At 31.3% G+C, this 20480-nt stretch overlaps 2 protein-coding genes across 2 annotated transcripts; one reads left to right on the forward strand and one right to left on the reverse strand.

The window, feature by feature from the left end:
* Positions 1-10506: 10506 nt before the first annotated feature.
* Positions 10507-12479, forward strand: LOC112013043 (WRKY transcription factor 6-like). Its single transcript, XM_065777023.1, has 5 exons — positions 10507-10929; positions 11055-11077; positions 11885-11954; positions 12053-12217; positions 12393-12479. The coding sequence occupies exons 1-5, from the start codon at positions 10609-10611 to the stop codon at positions 12477-12479; spliced, it is 666 nt and encodes a 221-aa protein (XP_065633095.1). The 5' UTR covers positions 10507-10608.
* A 9-nt stretch (positions 12480-12488) lies between these two features.
* On the reverse strand, positions 12489-13451 carry LOC112000011 (uncharacterized). The gene has a single exon (XM_024032118.1). The coding sequence runs from the start codon at positions 13449-13451 to the stop codon at positions 12489-12491; it is 963 nt and encodes a 320-aa protein (XP_023887886.1).
* Positions 13452-20480: the final 7029 nt, after the last annotated feature.

A 20480-nucleotide genomic window follows, 5' to 3' on the forward strand; every position in this document is an offset into this window, starting at 1 on the left:
AATCAAATTGATTCTTAATCTCTCTTTACTCTCACTCTAGTAGTTCTTCAAGGGAACTAGGTCTCCAATGATTCTTCGAGAGAATCAACCTCCAATAGTATCTCAAGAGAACTAATCACTTTATTATTCTTCAATAAATTCCACATTACAATCAATTCAGTCTTATACTCTACTCACCAACTAACAGAGTACAACTACTGCTTAACTACAGAGTACAGTACATTGCAACTTAGTCACTTAACTAACTCAACTAACTCTATACAAGTATCCACTGCACCTAAGAATACAGCAGTAAATACTGTACCAGAGCCTTAACATGCACGCAATAAAATCCAATCATATCAAGTTGAGAGGTGATTTTTTTTTCTTATAGAAATCAAACTCTAACTGGCCCATTTGACTCTCAATCGCTCATAGTGGTGTCATCGTTTGTAGTCTGTCACATGAGATTTGCTAGATTTAGCAAAGATCTTGTGCCAAATTAGCTGAAATCTTGCCAAATTAGCTTCACTTATTTTATAAGGAAAGAAAATCAAAACATGGCATGTACTGATTGGTGGAATATAGAGTGGTACATAAAAAGTAGTACAGAGGATTTGCATTCCAAACTAATACAGATTTCCGCTATGCGCCACCAATGAGAATTAATCTAATAGGCTCAACCAATTTGACTTCCAAAATTTTGATGACTTGCCAGTTGACAATCCATAGTCCAACAATCAGCATCAAGTGTAGGTTTCTACCATTCAATTCAAACGGGTTGAGTGGTGGGTTGGTGGAAAATCTAATAGAATCTAACTCGTGTATATATACCCTAAACAAGGAGAATTTGAAATTTAGATATTTTCGTTGAAAGCATCAAGAAATGCCAATCAGTTGAGTTGTAAGACTTTTGACATAATTAAAATTTTAATTTAGTCTTTGAAATTTTGTAAGTTTACTATATTAAACCCCCTAATTAATTTAAAGAAGTCGCAATTAAATTTTTTTGCCAATCCGACTAATGGAATTTGATGGCATGCTTCACATCTTTACTCATACTTGCACGCTTGCCTCACTTCTTATCAAAAAAAAAAAAAAAAACCTGCTGGATGAATTACCGTGATCTGAAACAATATTGTATAATCTTTCCACCATCAACACTGTCAAAAATAATAATCTAATAATCAACCTTAAAACCTTGAAGAATATTAAGCTCGTACTTTTTTTTGGGGTTAAAGAAACAACCTTACATGAATTTTATACTAAGTATTAAAGTGTGCAACTACATTTGCTAAAACTTAAGCTAGTATAAAATCTCATTTTAAAAAATTATTAAAACATTTAATAATAAAATTCCTAAAATAATCCATTTCTATTATCTACAATATATTATTAGAAGAAATGTGCAAGTTAACAATGAGAATAAGAAAATATTAAGTGACTACGTTCCTTAGAGGCTATTTGGTTCACCTATTTTTATAACTCAATTCTCTGTTTCCATAACTCAATTCTCAAAAATAGTGGGATCCATAGCAAAATACTTGTTTGGCTGCACAATTTCTTTGTTTTCATAACTTTGTTTTCAACACTCAATTCTCTAATTTGTGAGTTATGAGTTATAGAAACTGAAAACACATTTTGGTTGTTTCAGTTTCATAACTCATAACTCAATAGCATTTTTGTAATTAAACACACATGGGAGACCCACTTGTCATAACTCAGCCGCACCTTTTTGACCAATCTGCCTCTTTTTTTTTTTTTTTTTTCCTTTCTTCTGATTAGCTCGTCTTCTTCTTCAGTTCTTCCTTTTTTTTCTTTTTCTTTTTTTCCTTTCTTCTTTCAGTGGGTTCGATCTTCACCTGGGTTTTTTTTTTCTTCAGTGGTTTGGTCTTCACCTGGTTTTTTTTTTTTTTTTTTTTTTTTTCACTGGGTTCAGGTTTCTGTTACTAAAAAAAAAAAAAAAAAACTGCACTAGTGATAGGTATGGGGCCTACAAACAGTGTGAAAAATATTGAGTGATGGGGCCAAACGGGTGTTATATTTTAGAATGATGGGTGATGAGTAATGAGTGATGAATGATGAGTGATGGAAATTGAGTGACAGAAATTGAGTGATAAAAAAAGTGGTGCCAAACAACCTTTTAGTGACTAAGAATTGTTTGCCTAAGTTACCAAGCCTACTGAAAGTGAATCAATTAAGCCGAAGTGCATCATCTCGAAGTAAAACAGTGAAAAGTAAATCATCTCGAAGTGAATGAAACTAGAACAAATCATCTAGAGTTATAGTAAATTGTAGGAAATGTAAAGGATTCAAGCTTTATTAGTTGATTACTCTAACACTAAATTGATTCGAAATAAACAGGAAATCATATCAATCTTCAATAAACAACTAAAAATTGCATCAAACTACCTGAATTCTTGATTGAATGATAACGCGAGTACAAAAGAAATGAACTTAATTACAAGCATTTCCCTCCCAATTAATTATCATTCAGCACATGTCTAGCAACCTTTAATAATTGCCGAAGGTAATTGGTACAATAATCACTCAAGACAACTGCTACATATTTCAGATTGATGCCACTTGTCATCTTTTCAAGTTAAGATCCTTAGTCATGCCATTTCCGATTTGGCAAATTATGCTTAAATCCAATTTCCACATGATCCATGTTTGCCTTGCCAAGTGTCTTAATAATAATTTTATTATTTGAACCAACAATTATCATTATCATCTTCTTCTTAGAGTTCCAATAGTTGAAACTTGAACAGTTTAAGAAGGAAGAGAAACAAGTGATGAGGTATGTGTCTTAACTCTTAACTCTTAAGTAACAAGTACTAAAAGAGAAAGTGATCTTTTGTTTTGAGGATCAAGTTTAAAGAATGAAAAGCAAAAAGAAAAGTGATCTTTTGTTTTTGTTTGTCCTGTGAGTTCGTTGGAAAAAAAAAAGAATCATTATTTTTATTTAATCAGAGCATAATTAGGTTTTAAATTATAAAGAATACATCATAATTTTTAGAAATTAAGGCTATTAGAAATTTAAAGATTATTAGCATATTAAGTATTAAAAAATAATAATAAAGAAATAAAATTTCTTAAATGTGGTCCCAAAATAAAACAAATGAACATTTTTTTTTTTGTCTTGAATGTAAACTCCAATGCAAAAGTCCATTTTTTTTTCTAATCCACTTGTATGGTTGAAGTTCGAGTGTTCAACCATGAGAGAGAGAGAGAGAGATTTAAATAATTAACTCTCTAAAAAATTCTTGAACATTTTACACATAAATTAACCCCGAATAATTTAAATTTAAGTGGGTGGATTGTACCCACTACCTAGCATGTTGTTCGCCCACTGCTAACCACCGATCACAGTTAAAGGCAAACCTAACCTTGCATTCTTTGGCCTAAGTCAAGTCTATGTCTATGTTCTTATTTACAAATTAGCACGGCTCAATAATGTCTGAATCAAGCCTCCTAGGTCATCCTAATTAAGCACTTCAATTATGGACAAGTAACCTTTTGAACAATAGAAGTACTAGCATGTTGTTCGCCCACTGCTAACCACCGATCACAGTTAAAGGCAAACCTAACCTTGCATTCTTTGGCCTAAGTCAAGTCTATGTCTATGTTCTTATTTACAAATTAGCACGGCTCAATAATGTCTGAATCAAGCCTCCTAGGTCATCCTAATTAAGCACTTCAATTATGGACAAGTAACCTTTTGAACAATAGAAGTCAATATTTGATCACAAATCTAAGCTCAAGGAAATGGAGGTGTAAAGAAGCTGAATTGAAATTGACCTCTCAAAACAGTGGTTGCTCAAGAAATTTTTTTCAGGCAGGTCATTAAAATACTTGAATATATTAAATTATTGAAAAAAAAAAAAAAAAACCCTCAAAGGCATGAAGTTTTTACATTTTCCTTTTATGAGTTTATAAATTTTGAAATTGTTACATGATAGTTCAGTTGTCATCTATTGCTAATGTGAATAGATGTGACAATTTTTTTTTTTTTAAGCATGCATAACATTTTTATTTTTATCCAGTTCTCGTTATCTATCTGTCATTGTTTTTATAAAAATGTTTTAAACTAAATGAGAAAACTCAACTCACTGGCACTATATTAATTGTTGACTTACAGAATCACACTCTTCCATTCATAAATAATACACCAAGGGTCTACTTAACCAATCAAATGCTTGAAAAATTACTTGCGCTATTTTTTTTCTTGAATCATTAATTTTATAATAAAAAGTTAATATAACATAATAACAATACATACACATATAACAAACTATCTCTATTTCGTACTTATTAAATTATATAAAATTATATTATATTTATATGTACACATCTCACACATCACAATTCACACAAATAAATAAATAAATAAATAACACACAAAATCAGTATCAAATACATACTTGCACACATATAATATAAATTTATAATAAAGAGAGAGACACGTACAACTTACAAACACTTATTATTTACTCTTAAAGTCAGAGATATTTCATATTTGTGATGAAAGTGTGCAAGATTTAAGTTATGGTGTAAAAATATTTTTTCGGATAAGTTAAACGAGCAAAAAATATTATACATACATATATACAGGGGTCATTTGAAGTTGAACCCCTAGAGAGTGTGTGAGGTCACCCTTGCCTCAAAAAATTGAATAGCAACTATTATGACAATATAAACTGTTAAAAAACTATACATAAGCAAATGTGTTAAATAAAATAAAAGAATACATTCCATTACTCACACAAAACTTGCGACAAAAGTAAATCTAGCCTATCACATCGCCTTAAGCTTGTTCAAATTCATGGTCATAAAATTTACAGGAATGACAAGATGTGTGCATGTAAGACAAAGCTCAATCATATATGATTGACTATGTGGTTGTGTGAGGTATTGATCCAAGCTAGCGGACAATATTGGTATATATGAATATCTAGATCTATTCCTCTTTCTTTGAAGTCCAACTTACTTATCCTGAAAAATTTGAAGAAAAAATAAATCATGTGCTCAATTTTACCTGAATCTAGAAGATTTTCTTATGCAAATAGTAGCAATTTTACTATTTTGGTCATAGTAGAATAATTGAAGGAACCCTAGTTGAAGTTAGGGTTACACTTTAAAGTCTTAAAGTTCACATTGTCTGAGCTTTGCATAGACCACTAGACAACTCGGATTCCCCACTGGCACCCAAATTATTGCCCCCCCCAAAAAAAAAAAAAGATATAATTTTGCTCTTTTTTCTGTGTACTACTTTTACGTGATATTTGAACATTATCATTTTAGAAAGTGTGAAGGCCGTGACTATAAGATAAGATAGTAATGACTAATGTGTAGACGAGTTACTTTTTGTAGATTTTAATTAACATGTCATCATGGAATGATGGTTATCACTATTTTTCAGATTGTAAGAAACTAAAGGAAATTCATTGGTTAATTGCTAATTACCCTTTACACCATTTCTACAGATTGTGAATTTTCTTCCTGTAGCTGTTGTTGTTGTGGTTGTTATATTGTTTATTACTAATTACCACCCTACTATATTTGGAAGTTTCTAATTAAAAATAGAAAGAAAGAAGAAGATAGAATGATTAAATAAAAAGGGAATCAAATAGGATGGGAAAAAAAGTTTATGTTCTCAATGTATTCATAGGAGTTTATAAAAAAGATTGAATAGAGAAGAAAATAATTTTTTTTTTTTTTGAGAAGAAAGAAAATAAGTTTTATTAGTATATGAATATCCGTTACTTTTTGTTTGTCCTTTCAGAAAGTAGGGATAGAATCAATATTTCACATTGATTACGTTAAAGGAATGAGAACTCTTTTTCTCATTTTTGAGAGGAATGATTAGGAAAGACTTTCATTTTCTTTTCTACTAAATGCCAAATAAAAAATACCTTAAAAATCCTTTCCAAAGCATTCTTCTCTGCCTCACAAATATGTACCCAATATGAGAGAGAGAGAGAGAGAGAGAGAGAGACAGAGAGAGAGAGAGAGCACATGTGTGTGATACTACCTTATACGGGATAGAGTCAGAACTTAAAGTTAAGGTGACGACTTTGTTGCTGATTGTATGCGGCAATTTCAGCCTAAAACTCTGCTGCTTAGCTAGCCGTTGAGGGTTTTTTTTTTTTTTTTTTTTTTTTTTGTGCGCGCTGCTGGTAAGAACAACATAATTTTGATTTAATTTTTAAAGGACAGATTATTTGTTTTGGGTAAAATTAGTTGATTAGGCTTAATATTTTTTAGTTTTATTATTAGCATTTTTTGTTGTTAAGCTAATTTTTTTGAGCTTATATATTTTATTTTAGATTTTAGATCTATAAATTTTTTTTATAGTCTTTAAAATGAGAAAAATGCTAGAGTTACAAACTTTTTTAACAATAAAAATTTGTTACCTTAACAGTTTGTAAAACTTTTATAGAAATGTTTGTGACTATAATTAATAATACACTTAAAAAAATTAATAATATTGTTAAAGAGAAAAGTATAATTTTATAGAACAAAATTACTAAAATTAATACCCGTATATATATATATATATATATATTATAAAAAAACTGAGAGCATTGGTCCAACGGTAGCTCCGTGCCTGCACTTCTATCGTACAAATTGGTCACTGAAGGAATATGTGTTATATATTATGGAGCTCAAGACCTTCTCTCTGTCTTATTATATGCATTCAACATGCATAGTTGACATTGAAAATGTGATGGATAAGGGAATTCATCAAGTATCTTGAACAACTTTAAGTTAACAATTCGATCATACATGAGGTATGATGCAATATATATATATATATATATCATGAAACTTCTTTAATTTTTAATTTCTATCATTCATATGCCATTTTTTTTTCCTGTTAGGAATACACAATTAATGCAAAGATGTAATATCAATAATATTGCATCTTTTTTATATGTTACTGGGATATGGACATGTGTGTATCTTGCAGTACTGCCTGGTTATTATTTTGCTTTTTTTTTTTTTTTTGGTGGGTCTTAAACTAAAATAATCATATATATTGCTTATAAGTCAAATATTATTTTTATCTTCAGAAAACACCTAAAGAGAAAGACTTAGACAAACGATTGACTGACCTCGCCTAATAATAAGGAGAGTCATGTTCTGATCATATAGGAGGGTACGTATGAGATTGTGCGCATGCGAGGTTGTCGGTTTATAAAACTAAAAAAAAAAACTATATATTATATATATACTGATTACTAAGGGGGTTAAAGTGTGTTAAGGTCTAGAGTTTATAGAATGAAACTAAGCTGTTTAATTCAAAAGTCTTAACTAGATGCCCGCATGATCTGAAACTGTGTCTATTCAACCTTCAAAAGAAACAGGCCGTAAGTCTTTATCATTGACTATGTGCTTTCCTGAATCACATGGATTGTGCCCAATTGGAGAGATGCCTTGTGAAACCAAATGTATTTTTTTAATTAGAATGAAATACAGGAGAAAAGGTTTCAACGTATCATATACTATATATTAAAAATTAGGTTTATGTTTTGCTTCATGTTTCGTTACGCGGTTTTATAATTTAACTTATTATAAATAATAAATACATTAATTTGTAAGTTAAAATTTTATTGTTTTTCTTTTTTTTTATACGAAATGGAAATTCTACTCGAACTTAATTTAAGTATATATGTGTGTGAAACTCCTTCTTGGAGACTTAAACTTCAATCCTTGCCCCCACATCCCACAAGTACTTATACTTGTGGAGTGACCATCGCACCGAGAGTATGCGGTAGTAAACTCCATTGTTAAAGGTTTAAGAAATTTTGTTCCTTAAAAAAAAAAAAGTTTCAAGAAATTTTAAATATATTACTTCAATTATCTTTCAAAAAAAAAAAATCATTATATATTCTAAATTTATCTTTTCATTGCAATAATTTTGGTTTTGGATAAATTTCTTGATATTATATGATATTCTGCAGCCATATTACCATTTTTATTACTTTAAATTACGTTATTGTTATTTTTTTTATTTTAGTATTATTTAAAAACAAAAAAAAAAAAAACAAAAAAACAAAACAAAACAAAAATTGCGTAGGGCTTTGCATTAACTCGTGCATTCCAAAGACATACAACTAACTTTATAAAATTTAAAATATATGCTATATTTTAATATTTGTAAATATACCAAACCCCATTGCTTTACAATTTCTGCTCATATATGGGATCTGTTGGCAAATACCATTTGTTTTCATTAAATTAAGAAAGAATTTTATTTGTACTACTTAATACTTCAATGCTGAAAATGAGTAATCAAACAGCCTATTGCTAAGAGTCTTGTAAATCAATTAACAAATTCTAATTTTTTTTTTTAGAATACTAAATATTTTTAACACACACATACACACACAGAGGGGAGAAGGTTTTAATGTTTAAATCTCTATTCCTTCATTATTGTAATTATTGAATTATAAAAAAATAAAAATAAAAATTAACCTTTTTTGTTTTTAAATAACTTAAACGAGTATAATTCTTGATCCTTATTTCTTAGTCATAGATTCCTGTTCTTAGTCTATTTTGTTGCCCTATAATTTAGGATTAATTTGAAAGATTCATTATACAGACAAGCATATGTTTGAAGGAAAACATGTTGAGCAAATAAGTTAGCCTCTTCAATTGACTTTTTGGTTTAAGAAATAAGAATTCAACTTCGTTTAGATATTAAAATAAATGGGATAAGGTCTGAATTGTCAGAAATCTTTGGCAATATATTGGTATAGGAATAGGACTCATGCATGACTTATGCCACACAAGAATCTTCTCCTACTGCAATTCGACACAAGTAAAATTGTTAAGCACTCCAATTGAAAGGTACTAAGGTGTTTAAATTTGGTTTGTTGATTTACTATTGATATTGAGTTAAAGTATAATTAACCTAGTTTTTAAGAACAAGAACTAGTTCAAATTTGTTCACAATTTTTTCTTTAATATATATAACATATCTCAATTATTACAATAAAAGAAAATGAGAAATTTCAATCCTAGGTCCCCTCATAGATGAGATTAATTCGTCAATGCTACAGAGTGATAAAACTTTTAGTGTTTGCAAGGTCTCTTAAGTTGATTAAATAAACTATCTTAATACAAATTTTACTTTTAAACCCTATGTTTTTAATTTTACCCTTCTTAGTGCACATTAGCTATCTAACTTTACATTTAAAAAATTACATTAAAATTTTGCTAATTAACTCATCCACACTTCAATAGTAATAATTAAGTTTTATAAACCATGAAATATAAATGTCTATTTTGAAACTCCCTTTAAAGCTACATTATTACATAAAGTACCTAACAATTTTTTTTTTTAATTTTTTTATATACAAGATAGAAATTTTATTTCAACATAATTTTAGTATATATGTATGTGAAACTCTCTTTCAGAAATTTGAATGATCATTGACCTCTAAACTCCACATCTCACAAGTACTTGTACATGTAAAATGATCATTACGCCAAGGGTGCATGGTGGTGTGTTCCTAATAATATCAAATAGACTTTAGCTTGATTTATTAATTAATAAAGCTTCAAATTTGAGCTCAAATTAAATTGGGTTAATTCATTAACGAACACGAGCAAGCATCTTAACGAACCGAACACGAGCCAGCATCTTAACGAACCAAACTCGAGCTGTTCACAGGTAATTATTTGGTTCTTTTTATAACCCTAGACACAAGTACCATCACAATGAAGAATCTAGTCCATAAAAATGATTTCGTCATTTAACCGAAAAATTGACTTTTATATGTAGAAGAGTAAAAGCTTGCTGGGCGAGGTTGGAATAAACGTCAGAGAGATCCAATGTAATAGGGCCAAAAGAAGCTTTCTTTTTCTTTTCTTTTTTTAAGAGAAATTTAACTTTGAATTTGTAAGACCACAATATATATACACACACACGTACTTATATAACCAAAAAAACGAAAAGAAAAGAAAAGATCTTCCAAGTTGTAATGCTTCATGTAGTTTTTCTTCTTTTTTGGAGATAAATGCTTCATGTTGTTGATGGACAAAGAATCAGAATATATGGGTCCGAAAACATAAAGAATCTAAAACATAATCTAGTCTAAAACTTTTTATTTCTTCATGAAGATTAAATATACTATGAATAGAAAAAGCAATAATGATTAATTATGTTTGAATTATTGAACAAACATGTCAGTCGTCTTCAATAAAAAAAAAAGGTGATAAATAATAATCAACAACACATAAAAGATAAAACCTTAATAAAAATTTGAGGTTAGGTTGCTGTGGTCTTGCAGAATGTCTATGAATTGTGTCTCCTCTCTTATTGTACAAGCCTGAGCTCAAAAGTCTAAAGTCTCAACACAAACACTCTCTCTCTCTCTCTCTCTCCCTCTCTCTCACCTCGGACTGCTGCCACGTGGGCACTTGACGCACCATCTTACCTCACTATCATCAAATCTGTGTCAATATTCAAACTATAAAGATCACTCTCTTCACACACACATCTTGGTCTTAGTCCAAGCCCTTATTGTTGCCGAGTCCATTGCACCTGTTAAAAAGAAAGGACTTCAAACTTAACAGCTGCACCTTCTCTTTTCTTCTCTCTCTACTTCCTTTTTATTAATGGCCAAAGGAGGAGGACTCACTATAGATCCTGATTCAACTAGTTTCTTCATTACCAACAAGCCAACTGTATTAAACTCTTATACAGAACCAAATCATACTAGTAGGTTCAAGAATGATATCGTGGACATCTCTACCGACCCAATTCGTAACAGTGGTGATGAAGATGTTCCTTCTCCTGCAAGTGCCAATTGGAAACCAGTAATTGTCAATGAAATGGACTTCTTCCCCACCGACAGGAATAGTTCTAAGGAAAGTCATAGGGTTAATGTCAAGAAAGAGAGTGCACAAGATGTGGTGATCCGCAGTTTGGGACTTAACGTAAGTTAAAAATTTTATGCAAAAAAGTTCCTAATTTTTCTGTGTTCACTAGCTTTTTAATTTTTCCCTCTTTTTTTTTTTTTTTTTTCCTCCAAACAATTGATTTTTGGGGTGCTTTTTTTTAGACTGGTTTGAATCTTACCACAAATACTAGTAGCGAGAAAAATTGTTAATAAATTGTAATAGAACCAAATCACATAAATACAAATTGTATTTTCTGCTCGAATAAGTAATAATAGATTATGAAAAGCATGCGTGGAAGGACCGGACGCATTCAAAGGAATAGTCACATTCACATAGGCAATAGTTTTGAAGAAGACTTCAAATCTTCAACAACGAGAATATTCCAACATTAAATTTCATTTGGTCCCTACGGACCTTTAAAGCTTCAAGATAAGTGTTAGAGATATATGGACCAAATTTTACACTATCAACTCTGAAATAAAAAGGAAAAAGGGAGAACAATGATTCAGTAGATTATAAAATTCCATTGGTTGAAACAAAAGTATCACATGATTCACATGTAAACACAAAGTAGGCATCTGGTGTATTGTCTTGTTCTGTCATGGAGTAATCAAAGAGGGAATAATAATAATAATAAGGATAATAATAATATTATTATTATTATTATTATTAGGATTTTACTAATGTGCCCTGAAGGCACACAATAGTATACCATTTTTGTAAAAAAGTTTTATCGGGAAATGAAAAAGTTTTGATAGCTTTTTCAATTTTGATAAAATTTTCTAAAAATAGATTTGTTACCGGATCCTTATTATTATATCATCTAACTTTAATATATATATATATATATATATATATAACAAAGACACTTGACTTTCTATTGACCTTTTGATATTTTGAAAAATTAGCTTTTCAGGCCTCATAATTTTATACATCATTATTCTATTATATATATATATATATATATATATATATTTTTTTTTTTTTTTCNTACTAGTAGCGAGAAGTCAAATGAGGATGATAGAACAAACAACACGAGTAACAAGAAAAGTTTTAATGAGGTATTAAACTTTGACACAAATTATTATCTAGGTTTGAAAGTTATTTCTGTTTTATTTTGTTTTCAGATTTATTAAGATGAAGGTTTTTCTTGGTGTAGTTGATAGCTCTGCAGGCTGAATTGGACCGGATGAGTGTGGAAAATGAACGCCTAAAAGTTTTGCTTAGTCAGGTGAAAGATAACTACAATTCCTTGCAGATTCATTTTGCAACACTGATGCAACACCAACAGGCTCGAAAGGCCAAAACAGGAATAGTTGATGAGGTAATTTTACTAAAATTACAATAAAGAAAGGTCATCTTGTATATCTATTGTATAGATGTAAAAATATTGTACTCAGCACACAAAACTCTCACTTCTATTCGATGCGGGAGAGGTGTAGATATTTGATAAGCACCATCAAATTAATAGTACATTAATTCTCTATGAATTTGCTTAGGTGATTAACGGAGATAAAAGCAATGGAGGAGGCCTAACAAGACAGTTTATGGATCTGCATCGAGTTGAAAAAAATTTTTTTTGCTGAATAGAAATCTTATTGAACCAACACAGAAACAAAAGCCTGGGATGCCTTAGCCAAGATAACATTAATAAAACTTCGAGGGTCAAATCCCATATCAAAATAACCAAAAAAGGACTGGCTAAGGGACCACTTGGCTAGCACATGCGCAGCCTGGTTAGTCTCCCTATGAACCCAGGTAAAATATACATTGCCATAGTCCCTAATTACATTCTTAATTGAGTCCACAAAATTCACAATTCTCCAAGGAATTAACTTCCCACCATCTCTAATGGCATCTATACAAACTTTACAATCACTCTCTATGATGCAATTACAAAAAGAGCAATTCACAGCAAAGTGGATAGCCAATAGAATGGCATTAGCCTCTGCTTGAACAGGGATGTTGGTGTTAACTTTCTTAGAAATCACAAACACCAACTTCCCTCTCCAATCTCTGGCCACAACAGCTATACAAGAAGAAAAATCACCTACTGCTGCATCAAAATTCAACTTTAGCATACCTTGGCTTGGACAACACCACCTGGCACTAATTCTAGCTGGGACACTTGCCAACACAGGAACTTTGAGCCGCCAATGCTCCAAATACAGCTTCTGAATGCTTCTATTAACTTGACCCTCCATAGGAAGAGATCTCTCATTAAATGCTTTGTTTCTCCACATCCAAATCATATATAAAGTTAGAGCTCCAAACAGCCAGAACTCATTTCTTTGCTCTTTATCCAGCTGGAGTGATGGCGGAGGATCAACAATTAACTCAATCAAATGGGATGGAGATTGAACTTGCCATCTGTCAATTCTAATGTTCCAGTGACTACCAAACCATATAGCTCTAGCAATGTGGCACTGAGTAAAAAGGTGTAGGGTTGACTCAGTCTCAAAATCACAAAGTGGGCAACTAGCATCAGAGGAGGGTGAAAACTCACTCAACTTGTCCTTAGTGGGAAGAAGATTGAATGCTATCTGCCAAAGGTGCATCTTAAGTCTCTCTTGAATGCTAGCCTTCCATATTTTCCTTGTAAGAGAAACATTGTCAAGTAAATTGTCGCCTTCAGTAATGAGACGATAACAAGATTTCACCGAGAACAACCCATTTTCAGATTTGGTCTAAGTCCAACTATCTTCCAGACCAAAAGACCAAAATGGGATATTTTTAATAGCAACAATAGACTCATGATCGAACAATTCATTTAACAAAACATCATTCCAACCTGAACTCGAGGAATTTAGAAGCTGGGAGACTACCAAACAAGAATTGTTTACTTGAGCCCTTGGTGTTGGAATAAAACCTGACTTACCTCTTCTCAACTCCAAGACTTAGCCATCACAAGGGCTTTTGACATTAAAGACAACTCCTCCAGAGTATGGAATCTACAATTATTGAACCAGGGCTAAAATTTTGAGGGAGCCAAGCAAATAAACTCAATTCCCATATAAAAAATGTGGGGGAAGACCAGCTCATCTGGCCCCCTTTATTTTTCTGGCACATATACTGTCAAGAAAGGATACCAACTGATAATGGAAACTCTAATCAAGATACAAACTACAATACAGAGATAGAAGGAAAATTTGGAAACACCTTTGGAATGTTGGCAGGGCAGCAATGGAAGCAATATATACAACAGGCAATTGGGAGGGTATTCACAAGCATGATGATTCTAACCAAGGTGGACACAGAAGCTGTAACATCCCAGTCAGTCAAACAAAAAAAAAAAAAGAAAGAAAGAAAGAAGAGAAAGATGTCTCAAAGTACCTATAAGATTTTTCCATTTTGATAATCCAATCCAAAAAATCATATCAAGTACCAACATCAAGAATTATCATAATAATTCCATTAAATATACTCTCAAAGTAAGTCAGAGCTCTAAACAATAATTAAAAGGACCATTGGTTACAAAATAATAGAGGTCTAAATAAATAATTATATATCATCAGCTTGTCTCATCAGTGCGAATAAAGTCACAGCCACTATATATACAAAAGAATGAGTTAAGCCTATTTTAAGATGTACATCATCTAATATCTCTATTAACAAAATTCAGCCTCTATCAATGGTTAGTCTAACTACTGTTAGCCACAAAAAATGTCTTAAAAGATTGTTGCATACTCTGAAAAGTTTATAAAATAATGGAATGAGACAAAACCCAGTAAGTATCTTAATTAATGGGGTAGAGGAAATGCAAGTTCCATTTTCAATAATAGTAATATGATATGACAAGAATGATTGAATAATGAAACACAAAATTTTTCAAAGTAAATACCTTGAATTATATACTAGAATCTGTGAGCACCAACAATATAATTTCTAAAGCCATAATATCTAATGTAAGGTAAATTATCATAAATATACCACATTACCACATAGACCAGTCAGGAGATCCACCTATTTATAACTGGCATGATATTGTCCTCTTTGGTATGCAAACTCTTGGCCCCATGGACATTAACCTCACCCATACTCTCAAGGTTTTCTCTCCCCCCATGGGTAGCAGAGAGAGCGCGTCAAATAAGACCTCTTTTGCATGTGGTCTTTTGGCCCCAAGGACAACAAACTCACCTGCACACAATCAGGGAACTTCTTTCCCCCATGGGCAGCAGGGAAGAACACGTCATCCAAAGTGAAAGGGCACTGACCTGGATCTGATTCTGTTATCACAAATACTACGAAAACCAAATCGGGTGATCACCAGGAATTCACACATGACATGGTGTTAAAACCACATAAAGTTCACAGGTTACATTACTTTGAAACACATAGTTTATATCAAGCAGTTTCAGAAAAACCTTAAATAATTTAACTTCCACAAAGTTTGTAAGGTTTTCAACTTCATTCTTGTCAAGAGATTTTCTATCAATTTCCACATAACAAGATAAGATAAGCAACTTTAAATTTTCTAATATACCATAAAATCCATGATTTCCTTATCAAAAATTAAATAAAAGATGTTCATTTTTTCATATCAACAATTCATGCATTTCTCCAAATGCAATACCAAATATGATGCATTTTCATATATATATATATATATATATATATAATATATTATATATATATATATTAAGGTTATGACACAATAGTTTTAGGAAAAATATAGTTTCCATAGTTAGTTTCCAAAAGCGAGTCTAACAAAAAAAAAAAAAAAAACATTTATACAACATGGTTATTTCTCAAAAATTTCCATTAAAAAGCTACTTACCTCGCAACCGGAAAAGTCTAATTCTCCAAGCTCCAAGGAGATTAGCTAGAACCTAAACAATATCAAGTAAACCTATCACAATAAGTATAGAGTTTGAAATTATATCTAGCTACAATTTAAGAATTGCCAAATGAGCACTTAATTAGGCAAGCCTATTATTTAACCTCATCAATAATAATATATTTCACTTCCAAAGTTTCTCAACAAATTGATTTACAAGGCATAAACTCCAATTTATAAAGTTAACCCATTTAATATCATTTCCAACATCATGACTAGCTTCCATAAAATTCACATTACATCATTAAGAGACCCATGAAAGTAAAATCAAAATATCCTCCGAGACAAGAAATTTAGGACTTCAACTAACTCCAAATAAACCCAATGGAAATGGAAAAGTTAGATTTACCAATCATCACATGTTATATCTCAAAACCCCTAAATTTTCCATCATAAATAAACCTTAAGTAATCATCATTAGCACAAATCATACACCCACTCATCAAATACTTCCACCAATACAAAACTCATACATACAAACACATAAATATCACTTTTAATGCTCATAAATCACATGGGCATCATTATTAAAACTTAGATAAAAATAACCTCAAAGCAAAAGTATAAAACCCACAAAAAAAAAAATAGAAATTTTTACCTCAAAAAAAAAAATGTGAAGGTACTCATGGGTTCTCAAGAATTTTTCCAGTGGTCTTGCCGGAAAATGATGGTGAGATGGTGGTTTGGAGTGAGTCTGGTAGGTGAGTGTGTGTGTGTGTGTGTTTAAGGGGATAAGGGATGTGTGAAAATGAGTGGTGGGAAGGGTGTTAGATGGGGCCCGGTGGAACTTAAAAAAATCTGATCTNACAGAGTTAGCTTCAGTGCACAGTGAAGCTCTAACCTTCCAGCTGTCATCCCTTGATTCATGGAGCATAATGTGGAATGGGTTATATTCAGTTAGATTAGTTTTAGTTTCTGGAATGATCTTGATGTAATTATACTATATAAACAGTTTTGATGGTTGTATTTGATTAAGTCGATGAAATACATTTCTCTTTGAACTCTCTCCAGAAACTTCTCTCTCTCTTTCTCTCATTTTTTTTTTTTTTTTTTTTTTTTTTTTTTTTTTTTTTTTTTTTTTTAATTTTCTGCCATTGTTGTACACTCTAGCAAGCTCCAAAATCTCACAAGTACCATTCACCGTGCTCCAAAAATACTTAAAAATAATTACTTGTGCTAGATGCGTTCTTGTTCTCTTTCTTGGCAACTAATTTAAGTATAAAGCAAAATTCAAAACTATAATTTCATCCATCATTCTTACTAATAATAAGGAAAGGAAATGTCATTAACCTAGAGGCCATTGGCAACATATACATTGATGAAAGTTGATGCAATTTTGGTTTTACCCAAAAAAAGTTGATGCAAGTTGGTAATTACAGGCTACATGGATCTTAAGAAGTCTACTAGTCTTCCTTTGTTTTTTTTTTTTTTTTTTTATATATCCACTTCTAAACCTAGCTAAGTACTGATGTCTGTTAGGAATCTATTCCAATTGAATTGTAATTACACATGTGAGCTAGCTATAATGGTTGTAACAGATAGTTAGTTACTAGTTAGTTACTGTTGGGTTAAAGATTACCACACTAGTTAATAGATTGATGGATGGTTAAGAGTGGGAATTAGTTGTATCACTGGATTGTGAGTTAGTTAGGATTACCTACAGGTATAAGGGATGAACTACTGTAACAGATTCATTTATTGATGAATAACATACTAATTCTTTTCTTTATCTCTATAATCTTCCATGGAGGTCAGGTTCTCTTGAAGTGACCAACACCATTCTTGCCCCAATTCACCAGCAGAACCATAACATCGTCAAACCTCGTTTATTAAAAGGTTTAACTTAAATGCTAGAAGTCAAAGACTTTCACAGTTGCTTGATCAAAAGGTAAACTTAAGGACTAATCTAAATGCTAGCTAGGGAGTCTGAAAATTTTAGGTTTCTTGCATGTAGCTAGGTATGAAACAAGCAAGACACCAACGCCACAAGCAAGAAAAGGCCAATAACTAATCCTAGCTAGCATGCATAACTCTAATAATTAAGCTCTATCTTAACTTAATCTTAAGTTGAAAATGGCTTGTCTTGCAAAGCACAGTAAGGTCAAGGCAGCTTGCACCCCCACATATATAGTAAAAGATAGGCCGGCCATTGCCACCAGCTTGCACCTAATTAAGTTGTCCAAACTGGAATGCCGTTGGGACTGTTACTAACTATTGGAAAAATAGACTGACCGTACGACCAATATAGAATATACCCAGCCCTCCAATGTTGACCTTAATTGCTATTTAGAGTAATTGCTTTGGTAGCTCTTTGAAGTTTGATGGCCTAAAATCAGGCTCTACAGACTGACCCTACCATATATACCCAATCCTATACTCAGAGATCTCAAATTGCCAAAGAAATTTCATATACTCTGAATACTGAAAAGATAAGGTAAGAAAGGAACCCTAATTTTACCCAGAATAATAACTTGAAATGTAAAATTGATTTCCTACATATATATATATATATAGTCTATTAGAAATATAGATCTAAATTCAGCATACCTGTACAACTTGTTACTTTTTTTTTTTTTATAGGACTTGTACTAATACATTGTACCTAGATTAAAGATCTTAGCTGTATTACTTTATAGTGTTAGTCTAGAATTAATCTATCCATATATATCCTTAATTAATAGGTAGATTACAATACAACAATTTTATATATACACTAAATTGAGATGTAGACTCTTAAAGCTTTTTCTTGTGGATTTTATTTTTAGGGGCTATGAGGCCAAACCAAATTAATCTTATTTCCTCTTAGGTACATAATCAGAATTTCATCTTTGGGGGGAAACCAAAAGATGAAAAAAAAGGAATTAAAAAAAAAAAAAACTAAGATTTAAAACTAAATCAATACATGAAAAATAAAATAATATCTATTTAGAAAATATAAGAATAAGTACAAATATACAGCCACTCTATAAACATGAGGTAGATTTTCTAGTTACCAACCATTGCCAAAGTTCTATTAAAAAGTTGGTTACAAATATAGCCCTATATGTTTGCATGCGTGCGTGTGTGTTACAATGAGTGTGTGTAGGCACGCATGTGTGGGTTTTGGATTTATGTATATACCATTACTACAACCTCCATCAAAATTTTGAGTAAAAAATTAATATGAAATATATGGATATAGAAGAAAGCCAAAAAATGCATGTTCAAGAGAATGAAACTACCTTAAATTAAAAGTAAAATAATAACCTTGCTCAAAGTTGTATAATCTATAATTTCTTAGTTTGTCCTTAATTTTCAATTGATTAAGAAAGATTGTTACTTACTAAAAGATTATAATTGTTAAAATACCAAAAACGTAAATCTAAAATAACAATAAAAAAGGCTATTTAATTCTATTTTATTAAGAAGGGACACATGCCATCCGTCTTTTTTTTCTTCCCTTGCTAGACCAATTGAATTCTTGGAAAAGTTAGATGTAATTTTTAAACTAAATATTTATATGATTATTACATAATTTAATTAAATTTAGGGGGCGGGGGTGTTGTAGGTCCGGGGCCATGGCCTCCTTAATTATTGGCCTTAATTTAGGTCTGTCTGTCTGTCTCTCTCTCTCTTCGCTATAAACAGTTATGATATGGAGTCTATGCCAATTAGAATTCTCTTACTTTTAAGGTTTACAGTACCTAATGCGCTAGCTAGCCGTTTTCCTCCAACAAAAGGTGACACACAATAGATATAACCAAAGTGATGAATTGGTCATATATAAAACAGAGAAAAACCATAGACCACTTCTCTTTTGGTCGGAATTCTTTTTAGCTCTGAGTCTAACCCTTAAAGGAATTTCCACCCTACCTCTTTATTAATTAGCTGCGAAGAGTGACTTGAAAATCTGATTTCAAAATGGTCCTTGAGAAATTATAGTGCCGCCACCTAGATATTAAATCACTAGCAGCAAAGCCCTAATGCCCCCAGGCTTTGTAACAATTCGGAATTGAAAGCTGACATTTCATAAAACAACATGCAAGTAGGTAATTGTATAGTGTACATATATATACCAGCATGCATGGAAATGCCTTTTCTGTGACAAATTCAACATAATATATATATATATATATATTCTTTCAGAGAATGGAATATTATTGCATATTGTTGGTTCATTTTGGCGGGACACTGGAACTGTACTAAAAATATGGGGAAATATAGGAAAGGAATATTCTTCAAAATAAGACTTGCTACTACATGACGAGTCGGCAGTTTAATAGAATCAATACTTTGCAAAACTCTTATAAAACAAATAATAAAAAAAAAAAAAAACACTTTGCAAAATGTTCTAGCATCAATTTCCCGCACAAATTGCAAATTTTAGTAAATGAAATGTTTAATAGTATCAATACTTTGCAAAACTCTTATAAAAAAAAAAATATAAAAAAACACTTTGCAAAATGTTCTAGCATCAATTTCCCGCACAAATTGCAAATTTTAGTAAATGAAATGGAGTAAAGAAATAAAGCTATACTTTGATACTTTAGGTCTATATAGTACAAGCAGCATCCTTATGAATATCCATTTATATTTGAGAGATACAATTTAGACACCGATTTTACGGCTTATGTCAGTTTTAATTTAATTAGAGAATTAGGCCCAACTGTGAATATAATTAACCAATTGACATGCAGATGCGTGGATTTATTGAAAAAGAAAAAAAAATTCTCAATCACAACACAGGCATCCCAAACACACCAAAGTGTTT

Source organism: Quercus suber, unplaced genomic scaffold, assembly GCF_002906115.3.
Source record: "Quercus suber isolate HL8 unplaced genomic scaffold, Cork oak 2.0 scaffold_147, whole genome shotgun sequence".
NCBI lineage: Eukaryota > Viridiplantae > Streptophyta > Magnoliopsida > Fagales > Fagaceae > Quercus > Quercus suber.

Coding starts and splice junctions, on each gene's coding strand:
- LOC112013043 (XM_065777023.1), top strand. CDS start 10,609: ATGGCCAAAGGAGGAGGACTCACTATAGATCCTGATTCAACTAGTTTC. Junction 10,930..11,054: donor TCCGCAGTTTGGGACTTAAC/GTAAGTTAAAAA, acceptor GCTTTTTTTTAG/ACTGGTTTGAATCTTACCAC. Junction 11,955..12,052: donor ACAAGAAAAGTTTTAATGAG/GTATTAAACTTT, acceptor TTCTTGGTGTAG/TTGATAGCTCTGCAGGCTGA.
- LOC112000011 (XM_024032118.1), bottom strand. CDS start 13,451: ATGCACCTTTGGCAGATAGCATTCAATCTTCTTCCCACTAAGGACAAG.